Here is a 14292-nt window from a genome sequence, read left to right as displayed (position 1 = left end):
TAGCTATAGAAATTATTGAAAGAACCTAAATGTCCATCAACTGATGAAAGAAGATGTGGTTTATATATACAATGGAATACTACTAGGCAATGAAAAAATGAAATCTGGCCATTTGTAGCAACGTGGTTGGAACTGGAGAGTGTTAATGCTAAGTGAAATAAGTCAGGCAGAGAAAGACAGATATCATATGTTTTCACTCATGTGGATCCTGAGAAACTCAACAGAAGACCAGGGGGGAGGGGAAGGGGGGAAAAAAAGTTACAGAGAGGGAAGGAGGCAAACCATAAGAGACTCTTAAATACTGAGAACAAACTGAGGGTTGATGGGTAGTGGAGGGGAGGGGAAAGTGGGTGATGGGCATTGAGGAGGGCACCTGTTGGGATGAGCACTGAGTGTTGTATGGAAGCCAATTTGACAATAAGTTTCATAAAAAAAAAAAGTCTTTTCATTTCTTTGGGTAAATATCCAGAAGTGGAACTGCTGAATCATAGGGCAGGTCTGTTTTTAATTTCTTAAGAAATGTCCATTGTGCTTTGCACAGTGTCTGTACCACTTTACATCCCCCCAGTGGTGTATAAGGGCTCCCTTTTCTCCACATTATTGCCAGCCATTCATCTCTTTTATATAAAAGCCATCCTAACAGGTGGGAGGTGATAATCTCATTGTAGTTTTGATTTGCATTTCCCTGATGATTAGTGGTATTGGGCACCTTTACCTATTGGCCATTTGGATGTCATCTTTGTAAAAACATCTACTCCTTTCCTGTGCCCATTTTTTAATCTTTTTTGTTTCTATTAAGTTGTAAGAGTTTTTTAAATATGTATCTTGGATCTTACCCTCTTATCAGATACGTGATTTGCAAATATTTTCTCCCATCCTATAGGTTGCTATTTTCATTTTGTTGATGGTTTTCTTTGCTGTGCAGAAGGTTTTCCGTTTGATATGGTCCCAGATGTTTGTTTTTGCCTGTTACTTTTGCTTTTGATGTCAGATTAAAAAAAAAAATCATTACAAGACCTATGACGATCTTACCCCTTGTGTTTTCATCTAGGGGTTATGTGGTTACAGTTCTTACATTTAAATCTTTAATCTGTATTGAGTTGATTATTGTGAATGGTGTAAGATAGTGGTCTAGCATCATTCTTTTGCATATGGCTGTCCAGTTTTCCTAGCAACATCTATTGAGGAAACTGTCCTTTCCCCCCATTGTATATTCTTGGCTCCTTTGTCAGAAATTAACCAGATATGTGTGGGTTTATTTCTGGGCTCTTTGTTCCATTTACCTGTGTGGCCAGGTTTGTGCCAGTACCATACTGTGTCAATTACTATAGCTTTGTGATACTGTTTGAAATCAGGAAGCGTGATGTTAGCTGTGGGCTTGTCATATATGGACTTTATTAGGTTGAGGTATGTTCCCACTTTACCCACTTTGTTAAGAGTTTTATCATGGAAGGATGGTGAATTTTGTCACATGTATTTTTTTGCATCTAGTGAGGTGATCATATGATTTTAATCATTCATTTTGTTAATGTGGTATATCACATTTATTGATTTGTGGTGTGGAACCATCCTGTATCCTTAGAGTGTATCCACTTGATCAAGTGTATACACTTGATCATGGTGTATATGATCCTTTTAAGGTACTTTTGAATTTGGTCTGCTAATACTTTGAGGTACTTTGCATCCGTGCTCATCAGATGCACATTCATTGTAGGGTCCTTGCCTGGTTTCAGGATCAGGTTAATTCTAACTTCACAAAATGTATTTGGACGTGTTCCCTCTACTATTTTTTGAAGGAGTCAGAAAAGTACATTCTGGCAGAATTTACCAGTGAAGCCATGTGATCCTGGACTTTTGTTTGTTGGCAGACTTTTGATTACTGTTTCAGTCTCCTTATTGATAATTTGTCCAGATTTTCTCCTCTTTCATGATTTCACTCTGTAGGGTATGTATTTCTAGGAATTCATCCATTTCTTCTAAGATTTCCAATTTGTTAGTATGTAATTGCTCATAGTAGTTTATGAGCCTTTGCATTTTTTCCATGTATTTTTTTTAATTGAACTGTAGTTGATATACAATGTTCCACTGGTTTCCGGTGTACAGCGTGGTGATTCAACGAGTCTACACATTATGCTGTGCTCACCACAAGTGTAGCTACCACCTCTCACCACACATTACATATGTTACATTGCTTACCTTCCCTGTGCTGTACCTTTTTCCCCATGACTTATTTATTTCATAACTGGAAGCCTCTGTCTCCCACTCTCCTTCACCCATTTTGCCCATATGATCCTCTGTATTTTTATGGTATCAATTATAATGTCTTTCCTTTTATTTATTATTTTATTTGAATTCTTTTTTCTGTTGGCTTTTTAGTCTCTATTTCATTTATTTCCCTTCTGATCTTTGTTACATCCTTTTTTCTAGTACCTTTGGCCTTAGTTTGTTCTTTTTCTATCTCCTTTAGGTGTAAGGTTAGATTGTTTGATTTTTCTTGCTGCTTGAGGTAGTCCTCTATTGCTGTAAACCTCCCTCCTAGAATTGCTTTTGCTGCATCCCATCGGCTTTGGCATGTTGTATTTCCATTTTCATTTGTCTCAAGATATTTCTTGATTTTCCCTTTGAATTTGGTTCTTTGACTGATTGGTTATTCAGTAGTATGTTTTAAATCTCACATAGTTGTGAATTTATGTGGGTTTTTTTTTGTTACAATTAATTTTTTTCTTCTTCTTCACGTTTTACTTGTTTAAGTAGTCTCTACAGCCCAAGTGGGGCTCAAACCCTTGACCCCTAGATTGAAGTACATGCTCTTCCAACTGAGCCGGCCAGGCACCCCTCTTGTAATTCATTTCTAATTTCATACTCTTTTGGCTCAAAAAGTTGCTTGATATCAATTGAATCTTCTTAAATTTATTAAGACTTGTTTGTGCCTAATGTATAATCTGTCCTGGAGAATGTTTTGTGGGCATTTGAGAAGAGTACGTATTTTGCTGCTGTTCAGTGGAATGTTCTGTAGTTGTCTGTGGGGTCTGTCTGGCCTAACATGTCATTTAAGTCCATTGTTTCTTTTTTGATCATCTGTCTAGGTGATCTGTCCGTTGCACGTAGAGTATTGAAATCCCCTACGTCTAACATATTGCTGTGTAATTACATAGCAGTATATCCCAAACAGTTGATGGTGCTTCGTTTCTGGGTAAAGGAGCATTTTCATTTTTACTTCAAGAGTTATGTATTCCTCTATGATTTTTTTTTTTTTTTTTTTTTTTTTTTTTTTTTTTTTGAGAGAGAGAGAGAGAGCATGCAAGTGGGGAAGGGGCAGAGAGAGGGAGACATAGAATCCAAAGCAGACTCCAGGCTCTGAGCTGTCAGCACAGAGCCCAACATGGGGCTTGAACTCATGAGCCATGAGATCATGACCTGAGCCGAAGTCAGACGCTCAACTGAGTCACCCAGGCACCCTTGTGTTTTGTTTTGTTTTGTTTCTTTAAAGAAAGAAAACAAGGAAGGCATTTTTAAATTTTTTTTTTTTTAACGTTTATTTTTGGGACAGAGACAAAGCATGAACGGGGGAGGGTCAGAGAGAGGGAGACACAGAATCTGAAGCAGACTCCAGGCTCTGAGCTGTCAGCACAGAGCTCGGCATGGGGCTCAAACTCACGGACCTCGAGATCATGACCTGAGCCGAAGTCGGCCACTTAACCGACTGAACCACCCAGGCGCCCCAAGGAAGTTTTTTGTTGTTGTTTTTTTTTAACGTTTATTTATTTTTGAGACCGAGAGAGACAGAGCATAAACGGGGGAGTGTCAGAGAGAGGGAGACACAGAATCCAAAACAGGCTCCAGGCTCTGAGCTGTCAGCACAGAGCCCGACGCAGGGCTCAAACTCACGGACCGCGAGATCATGACCTGAGCTTAAGTCGGCCGCTTAACCGACTGAGCCACCCAGGCACCCCAGAAAGGTATTTTTTAATAGAAGGAAGAGAGCTTGAGACATCTCATTGGAGATAAACATTGGTAGTCCCAGTTTTCTGACGTGGGCCCCATCAGTGAATTTCTGGACTTACTGAGATCTCCAAGTGTATATAGTGCAGTCTTCTTTTCTTTATCTCTTTCTGTGTTCGTATTCTCCCTTGTCTCCCCAGTGAGACAGCAATAGACTTACCGCTTCTGTTAATTAGGTTGAGCTGTTACACGTCTGTCTGTTCTGCAATACTTTATGGTAATGAATGAGCTTAATGTTTCTAATGCACTCTAGTTGTAGTCTTGTGAATGTTATATTACTTTTAATTGTATGGATTAGTAAGAACATGGATATTGAGGGGAAAGTCAGCTAAGGCAGGTGGCATTCAACTTGGATGGCACCTTGGGAATGTTCACCTGGCCTGTAGCTTTAGTCAGTAAATTTATGAAAGACCTGATTTCCAAAGGAAACATAACTAATGGTAGGTGAAGGGATGGGAAGATCATCCGAATATCCTAGAGAATACCAAGATAAGTATGTTACGTAATGAATTTTTTAAAGAACTAATGATGCTGTTGTTTGCTGGCAGGATAGGGTATACGGGGTTAAAACTTCAAGTCAGAACCCCCCCCCCCCCCGCTGCCTAATCATTACATTATTTTTGGAAGTCTACTGTGATTGTATCATTCTAGCAGACAGAATTTAAAGCCTATTCTGTAATGTGTACGATAGCCTTCTAGTACCTAGTCCACAAAGTAGAGTAGATTTGCACACTCAGGAAACCTCAATGTTGTTCAAAAATAGCCTGAAATTTCTTTCAGCTTTGATCATTAGCTCACTATGAAGATTTTTGGTTTTTGGGGCCCCATCATCTTTGTATCCCATTTCCTAATTTTTTTTTACATTTATTTATTTTGAGACAGAGAAGGAGAGAACATGAGCAGGGGTGGGGTGCAGGGAGAGAGAATCCCAAGCAGACTCTGTGCTCTCAGCGCAGAGCCTAATGCAGGGCTCAGTCTCCCTGTGAGATCATGACCTGAGCCAAAATCAAGCATCAGATGCTTAACAGACTGAGCCACCCAGACGCCCCCCATTTCCTAATTCTCATCTAAGGCAGATTTATTAATAGTTGTTATCTAATGCTCACCAGATCATGAGCTCCTTGAAGAGAAGGAGAATGTGTGGGGAGTATTTATATTTCCTTCAAGGCCTAGAACAATATACTCCATATTGCCCTCTGGGAAAGATTTGTGAAAGTGAACTGATGCTAATTCAGTTTCATGGGCTGCAATTTTCCGTTACTTCCTTCCCAGGAGACATGTGAGGTAAAGATACCAGCAGGTAAGTTTGTCATATATATTGTCATGTGTATTGACATCACCATTTCCATTTTCTTGTTAAATAGGAACTATCCAAGATCACCATGCCAGTTATATTTAATGAGCCTTTGAGCTTCCTACAACGACTCACTGAATATATGGAACATACATACCTCATCCACAAGGCCAGTTCATTTTCTGATTCTGTGGAAAGGATGCAGGTACGTGTCAAACAAACACTGAAAGGGTTTAAATCTCAGAGACTTCTCTGCCACCTCCACCCCCAAAACATACACAAAATTCATGTTCAATCCAGCGTGAGATTGGGAAATGTTATTAAAACTTAGAATATTTGGAGTGTCCTCTGTGTTCCTTCCCCTGCCATCCTCTGGCCAGAGTGCCACCACAGTGGGCAGACGAGTGACAATTGGAAGAGAAGCAGAAGGTGGTCCATAACCAAATCGGATGTTGGTGAGCTGTTTCTGAGTCTTCATTTTAGAAAGTAATGTGTTGGGAGAAACAGCTCAACTTTTCTTCTTTCACACTTTCTTAGAGTATTCCTGAAAAGGAATGAACACACACATACATACACAAATATGTATATTTATGCTTATGTGTGTAATTAACTTACACACTATTCTAGATTAAAACAAAAGATAACAAGGAATTGTACTTTGTAAATTTGTTTTGGATAGAAGATGCTTACATGATGTGTATAGATGGATTAGTTACAGGCAGAGCAGAATAGACACATTGTTCTCCAGACAAAGCAATAGCATTCTAAACGGAATCTTTCTGTTCTTTCATTTATATAAATCAGCTTTTCCAACCTCATGGGACTTAATACCAATTTGTTTAGTTTTATATCTTTTTCCCTATCCTCAAATTGTACTTTTAGAAATTTTAAGGCAATTAAAAGTAATTTGGGGTTTGAGAGTTTTTTAAAAGTTCTTGAGTGAATTTGTAGCACTCAGGGTGTAACAAAAACCATAGCTCAGAATGACTATAGCAGGAGACTCAGTATTTTTCATTTTGAATACACACACTTACATATTAAGTTGCTAGAGATATATTAAAAATCCAAAGTAATTAAACTCCTCAAAATAATTTTGTAATTATTATCTTCAAGATTTCAGTTCCTTAAAGAATGGGGAGCAAGTGAGGCTATTTTTAACTTCTAATGCTGTGTTCCACAGTGTGTAGCTGCATTTGCTGTATCTGCTGTTGCTTCTCAGTGGGAACGCACTGGAAAGCCTTTCAACCCGCTTCTGGGAGAGACTTACGAATTAGTTCGGTAAAGATCTTTCCTTCACTCTTTGAGATGGGTGGTTGACTTTGCGTGATACATGTAGCTTTTTAGGTGAAGAGGAAAAAAACATATATATTTTTTTAACATTACCAACATTTGCATTCCTGGAGCAAGTTAACAATTTTGATGTTTGTTTCTCTTTTAGAGACTGTCAGAAATGTGGAAACATGCATAAAATGCACCATTATAAAAAGTAATTAAGGGATTTCAATATTTCTGATCATGTGGGATTAATTATTCTTTCCTCCTTACATAGATCATGTGATTGGAATTTTTTTAATACCCATATCAAATATAGTAACATAAATGTGTACTGTTGGCATAAAGGCAATGACACATCTATAGATGCACTTCTGTTTGCCTGTTTCTTGATCCACAATTAAGGAATTCATATTTGGCTTTAGTTTTTCTGAATCTTCCCTTTTTGTACAAGTTTGGATACCATTTATTATTTTTTTTATTTAATTTCTTTTTAATGATCATTGGTTTTTGAGAGAGAGGATTGAGCCGGGGGAGGGGCAGAGAGAGAGGGAGACACAGATCTGAAGTGGGCACCAGGCTCTGAGCTGTCAGCACAGAGCCCGACGTGGGGCTCGAATCCACAAACCACATGATCATGCCCCAAGCCGAAATTGGACGCTCAACTAACTGAGCCACCCAGGCGCCCCAATAGCATTTATTTTCTAAACGTTTGGAAGGGTGGGGACACATTAGATTCCTCTATCCTAGTATCAGTGGAAGAAGTTTAAATTTACATGGCTCATATTGGCAGTTCATGCAGGTCACCCAAATTCATGTGTGTGTTCTTTAATATTTTCAAGTAGCTAGAATCTGCTGCTTTAATACTTTTACATTGCCTTTTGACTGAAACGACAGTGATGTACACGTTACATGATAAGAGTTAATTACAGTGTTGCTTTTTTTTTTCTTTTTAAATCTCAAGAGATGACCTTGGTTTCAGACTCATCTCGGAGCAGGTCAGCCATCACCCACCCATTAGTGCATTTCATGCTGAAGGATTAAACAACGATTTCATCTTTCATGGCTCAATCTACCCCAAACTGAAGTTCTGGGGCAAGAGTGTAGAAGCAGAACCCAAAGGAACCATCACTTTGGAGCTCCTTGAGTGAGTTGGAATCAAGCCATTAAACTCTTTTCATGTCTGTCTACACTTACCCACAGACCTGACAGTGTTGTTCTAAAGTTGGAGAAAAAGAAACAGCTTATAAACAGTGTAAATTATCCACTTTCTGTAAAAGAATTGAGAAACAGGGCAATAGCCGTTGTTTTTCAATATAGGTATATATAAAAAGTTTAACTTAATGTTTGGATCTATTTTAAGATAGAATGGAATCAATTATTCCATGATAGTTCTTGAGGAAGATGCTTTCTGTACATCATGGTGATGTTTTCTTTATCCATCTTTCAAAATGAACAGATAAAGAAAATGTGGAATATATATACAACGGAATACTACTAAGCGTTGTTGCCATTTGCAACAACGTGGATGGAACTACACTGTATTATGCTAAGCGAAATAAGTCAGAGAAAGACAGGTGTCATGATTTCAATCATATGTGGAATTTAAGAAACAAAACAGATAAACAGGGGAAAGGAAAAATACAATAAAAACACAGAGGGAGGCAAACCATAAGAGACTCTTAAATACAGAGAACAAACTGAGGGTTACTGAAGGGGAGGTGAGTGGGGGGATGGGTTAAATGGGTGACAGGCATAAAGGAGGGCACCTGGGTGTCATGTGTAAGAGATGCATCACTGTGTTCTACTCCTGAAACCAAGACTACAGTGTATGTTAACTAACTTGAATTCAAATTAAAAAAAAAAAAAAGAATCAGTGTTCAAAAAAAAAAAATTCACTTTGAGAAATATGGAAATAATAATTGTGTGGCCCATCTTAGACATTAGGTAAATTTGAAAGTTCTCTTCTTTTGCAATAGAAAAAAAAAAGATTAGCGTGGAATATCTTTCCGTTTATTTGTGTCTTCCCATTTCTTTCATTAATGTTTTGTAGTTTTCAATGTACAGGTCTTTCACTTCTTGGCTAAATTTATTCCTAGGTCTTTTATTCTTTTTGATTTAGTTATAAATGGGATTATTTTCTTAATTCCTTGCTCATATATTATAAGAATTAATACTGTTAATATATCCATACTACCCAAAGCAATCCACAGATTCCATGTAAATCCTATCAAAATTCCAGTGACATTTTTCACAAAAACAGAACAATTTTTCTAAGTGTATATTTATTTTTGAGAGAAAGAGATCACAAGCTGGGGAGGGGCAGAGAGAGAGAGGGAGATGCAGAATCTGAAGCAGGCTCTAGACACCAGGCTGTCAGCACAGAGCCCAATGCAGGGCTTGAACCCACAAACCGTGATATCATGACCTGAGCCGAAGTTGGACTCTCAACCAACTGAGCCACCCAGACGCCCCTAGAACAAACAGTTTTAGAATTGGTACGGAACCATAAAAGATCCAGAAGAGCCAAAGCAGTCTTGAGAAAGAAGAACAAAGCTGGAGGCATCACATTTGTTGATTTCAAACTATTTTACAAAGCTACGGTAATTAAAACAGTGTAGTATTGGCATAAAAACATGAAGATAAGATGGATGGAACAGAACAGCCCAGAAATAAATCTATGCCTATATATATGGCCAGTTTATGAAAAAGGAGGCAAGAATATACAATGAGGAAAGGACAGTGTCTTCAGTAAATGATGTTGGGAAAGCTGGACAGCCACATGCAGAAGAATGAAACTGGACAGTTTCTTACCCAAGTTAACTCAAAATGGATCAAAGACTTGAATATAAGTCTATAAACTCCCTAGAAGAAAACATAAGTGATGAGGTCCTTGACATCGGTCTTGCTGAAGACTTTTTCAATCTAACATCAAAAGAAAAAGCAAAAAAAAAAAAAAAGTGGGACCACATCAAACAAAAAACTTCTGCACAGCAAAGGAAACCATCAACAAAATGAAAAAGCAACCTACAGAATGGAAGAAAGTATTAGCAAATCATATATATCTGATAAGGGGTTAACATCCAAAATATATAAAGAACTCCTACAACTCAATGGCAAAACAAACAATTTGATTTAAAAATGGGCAGAGCGGACCTGACTAGATATTCTTCCAAAGAACACACAGAGTTGGCCAACAGGTACATGAAAAAATGCTCTGCACCACTAATCATTAGGGAAATGCAAATCAAAACCATAGTGAGATACTGTTCCACACCTATTAGAATGACTAGTGTCAAAAAGACTAAAAAAAACAAGTGTTGGTGAAGATGTGGGGAAAGGGGAACCCTTGTACACTGTTGGTGTGAATACAAACTTGTACAGCCATTCTGGAAAATAGTATGGAGATTCCTCAAATTAAAAACAGAACTACCACATTATCCAGCAATTCTACTTCTGGATATTTACCAAAGAAAATGAAGTGCCTATATGGAAGTGTCCATCCATGGATTAATAAAGAAAATGTGGGGAGGGTGTGTGTATGTGTGTGTATGTACACCATATACAACACAATGGAGTATCAGCCATAAAAATAAATGAAATCTTGCCATTTGCACAACATGGATGGACTTTGAGGGCATTATGCTAAGTGAAATAAGTCAAAGACAAATACTATATGAGCTCTGTTACATGTGGAAATAAGTAAGTAAATAAATAAAAATTTACAATAACAACAACAAAAAAAAAAGCCCTGGGGTACCTGGGTAGCTCAGTCAGTTGAGTGTCTGACTCTTGATTTTGGCTCAGGTCATGATCTCACAGCATGTGAGATCAAGCCCTGCGTCACACTCTGTGCTGACTTCACAGAGTCTGCTTGGGATTCTCTCTGCCTCTCCCCAGAAAATGCTTGCATTCTCCCTTCCCCTCCTTCCCTCCCTCCCTCCATCTCTCTCTCTCAAAAATAATAAATAAACGTTAAAAAAAAAAAGCTCATACATACAGAAAGCAAATTGGTGGCTACCAATGGTACAAAGTAGGAGATGAAAGAAATGGGTGAACTGTTTTTGTTTTTCACTTAAATAAATTGAATAAATTTTTAAAAGAAAAAAGTTAGATTTAAATTCAAAGGTGGTTCCTCTTTTAGTTAAAATGGAATGAGCACCCTATAGTCTATCTTTTCTACTGATTTTAACTGGTCAGAAGACATAAAGCAACTATGTGAGGACTCTGAAGAGTAAAGAATCACAGACTGGGGAGAGAAATACGAACCTGAAGACCAATATGGCAGGTTCCTGGTTTTATTCACTCTACCCAACCACTGTCGCCTGGCTTACAGTCAGAGCAGCTCAGACCTTAGAACCAGACAGTGGAGGCAGACAAACAGTTTCAGAAGAAGCCATCTGTTTCTGGTTAGAACAGCTAAAAAGAGGCCTTTGCAGGATGTAGAAAGGAGGGAAAATCCTTTTTAGTTTTCTCTCCCAGCCTTGCCCCAGAGCAAGCTCCAGGTCCCACAGCTACATTCCTGGAGTGGCAGCAGCAGCCACAGAAGTACCTAAATCTCGGGAAAGGTCCTCCTTGGCCAGAGGAACTGGATAAAGGCCAAAGAGAGCGAGGAGAATCCCTGTTACTTTTTCTCTTTCTTTTCTCTTTGCCCCAGAGGAAGACTCACTTGTGGGGAATGCAAGACAGAGCAGGAACACTTTAAAACCCCAGCTTTCTAGGCAAAGGCCAGAGGAAAGACTCCTCTGGTATCTACAAGTATGGAGGGAGGAGGGAGATCAAGAAAGGGATCCCATTAAGCAGTGTATGAGTTCCAGGCTCATCCTTAACACTTATGCATTGCAGTGACCCGAAGTGGCACACCAAAGACCTTTAGATCTGAACTGCTGTGTGGGATCAGTGCCCAGGTCCCCAACTGGCTATTGAGGGGAAATAATAGATCTGAATAGCACTACAAAGGCTACAAAATTAAACTGACACCACAATCAAAGGCAACAGAAACTGGGTTGGGACTTGTGACCTGAAATTATGTTAACAGTACAAACAAAAACAGTATTCTCCGGAACATTTTAAGGGGGCCCAGAATCTCCTATTATTAAAATGTCTAGAATACAATTCCAAAATCATTCGACCTACAAGGAAACAGGAAAATCTCAGTAACTCATGATGGAAAAGACAAACAATAGGCTCTAGCCCCAAGATGAGTCAGGTATTGAAATTCGTATCAAATACTTTAGAGCAGCTTTCATAACTGTGCCCCATGAGATAAACATGAACATGCTTAAAATGAATAGGAAGACATTTTAGCCAAGAAATAGAAGTATGTCTGGAAATTTTAATACTGAAAGTTATAGTGACAAGTACAAAAACTGAGATAGGCTGAATGGAATGAAGCTGATAAAGTATGTCCAGGGTCTGTATGAACACTACACAGTATTGATGAAAACAAAGGATATTTGGATAACGGAAGACAGACTGTTTCAGTATATTTGGAAGCCTTGATATAGTTAAGATGTCCATTCTCCCCTAATTGACCAATTAACAATATTAACAATCCAAATAATAAGTCCCAGGATGATTTTTTTGGTATACAGAAGTTGATTCCAAAATTTGTATGGAAAGGCAAATAAAAAAAGAATAGTCAAAACAATTTTGAAAAGGAAGAGCAGAATCGATGGCCTCCCATTTCCCAATTTTAAGACTTAACTCTAAAAATCAAGAGATCAAGAAACTGTGGTATTGGCAAGAGGGTAGAGATGTACATCATTGGAACAGGTCAGTTGAGAAATTGACTTATAGAAGTATGGTCAGTTGATTTGTAACTAAGGTGCAAACACAGTTCAGTGAAGGGTAGTCCTTTCTACAAATAGTGTAGAAACAATTTGACATGCGTATTTAAAAAATGAATCTCGGGGCGCCTGGGTGGCTCAGTCGGTTGAGCGTCCGACTTCTGCTCAGGTCATGATCTCGCGGTCTGTGAGTTCGAGCCCCACGTCCGGCTCTGTGCTGACAGCTCAGAGCTTGGAGCCTGCTTCAGATTCTGTGTTTCCCTCTCTCTGCCCCTCCCCCACTTATGCTCTGTCTCTCTCTGTCAAAAATAAACCTTTAAAAAAAAATGAATCTCAATTCCTATCTCCCACCTTATCCAAAAATGAACTCAAAATCATAGATTAAAATGTACAACTGTAAAGCTTTTGGAAGAAAACAGAAAATCTTTATGGCTTTGGATTAGGCACTGACCTCTTACAGATACATACCAAAGCACAATCTAGAAAAGGCAAAATTGATAAATTAGATTTTTATCAAAATGAAAAACTTTTGCTTTGTGAAAGACACACTTCAGAAAATGAAGAAGAGAAGCTGTAGATGGGTAAACATTTGCAAATCATATACCAACAAAGGACCTGTATCCAGGATATATAAAGAATTCTCAAAATTCAGCACTAAGACAATAGATAGAGCAACTCCGTAAGAAATTGGGCAAACAACATGAACAGATACCTCACCAAAAGATATACATAAGTGGCAAACACATGAGAAGATCTCAATTGCCTTAGTCATTAGAGAAATACAAAGTTATAATCACAGCGAGATACCACTATACATCTATTAGAATGGCTAAAATAAAAATTTTTTAAACAGATAATACCAGCTCCTAACAAGGATTTAGTATAACGAAGTATTGTTGGTGGGAATATAAAGCGGTAGTCACCCTGGAGAGCAGTGTGGCAGTTTCTTATAAAGTTAACGATAGGTTTACCGTACAACTCAGCAGTCCCCTCCTATGTATTTATCTAGAGGATGAAAATTTATGTTGTCACAAAAGCCTGCACACAAATGTTTATAACAACAGTATTAATAACCATGAAAAACTGAACGTTCCTCAAAAAATTAAAAATACAACTACCATACGATCCAGTAATTGCACCACTGGATATTTACCAGAATACAAACACACGAATTGAAAGGGGTATATGTACCCCGTGTTTATTGTAGCATTCTGCACAATAGCCAGATTATGGAAGCAGCTCAAGTGTCCATCAGACGAATAGATGAAGAGATGTGTCCAAATTAATGTTATGCAGCCATAAAAAAGAATGAAATTTTGCCAATTGCAACGACATGGATGCATCTGGAGAGTATAATACTAAGCAAAATAAGCCAGTCAGAGGAAGACAGCTACCATATTATTTCACTCATATATGGAATTTAAAAAACAAAGGAAGAAAAGAAACCAAGCAATCAGACTCTTAACCATAGAGTACAAACTGATGGTTACCAGAGGGGTGGGGGGGGGGGGTGGGAGCATGGGGGAAACAGGGGAAGGGGATTAAGAGTACACTTATGATGAGCACTGAGGAATATATGGAAGTGTTGAATCACTATACTGTACACCTGAAACCAATATAACACTGCATGTTAACCACACTGGAATTAAACTTTTTAAAATAAATTTAAAAAAATAACAATAATAATTGCTCAAAACTAAAAGCAACCCAAAGTCTTTCAGTGAGTGAGTGGTTAAATGTGGCACATCCGTACAGTGGAATACTACTCAGAAATAACAGATTATTGATACATGGGATTTCAAATGCATCATAACAAATGAATCCCAAGAAGTTGCATAATATATCATGTCCTGTATATGGCATTTGGGGAAAGACAGTGGAGAACAGATGCACTGTATAAGGATGAGGGATGAATTAAGGATTCAGGAATTAGGT

General features: G+C 38.2%; 1 protein-coding gene across 5 annotated transcripts in view; it reads left to right on the top strand.

The window, feature by feature from the left end:
* Window positions 1–14292, top strand: part of OSBPL1A (oxysterol binding protein like 1A) — a 242774-nt gene that overhangs the window by 216163 nt on the left and 12319 nt on the right. For all 5 annotated transcript variants that reach the window (XM_007075995.2, XM_042963240.1, XM_042963241.1 and 2 more), the window contains 3 exons: window positions 5367–5501; window positions 6477–6574; window positions 7533–7715. In XM_007075995.2, the coding sequence (XP_007076057.2) occupies window positions 5367–5501; window positions 6477–6574; window positions 7533–7715 (416 nt within the window). The remainder of the gene's footprint in view (window positions 1–5366; window positions 5502–6476; window positions 6575–7532; window positions 7716–14292) is intronic.

This window comes from Panthera tigris, chromosome D3 (assembly GCF_018350195.1).
Source record: "Panthera tigris isolate Pti1 chromosome D3, P.tigris_Pti1_mat1.1, whole genome shotgun sequence".
NCBI classification, from domain to species: Eukaryota; Metazoa; Chordata; class Mammalia; order Carnivora; family Felidae; genus Panthera; species Panthera tigris.
Note: the sequence above shows the minus strand (reverse complement) of the source record. Positions and strands in the feature narration are given on the sequence as shown.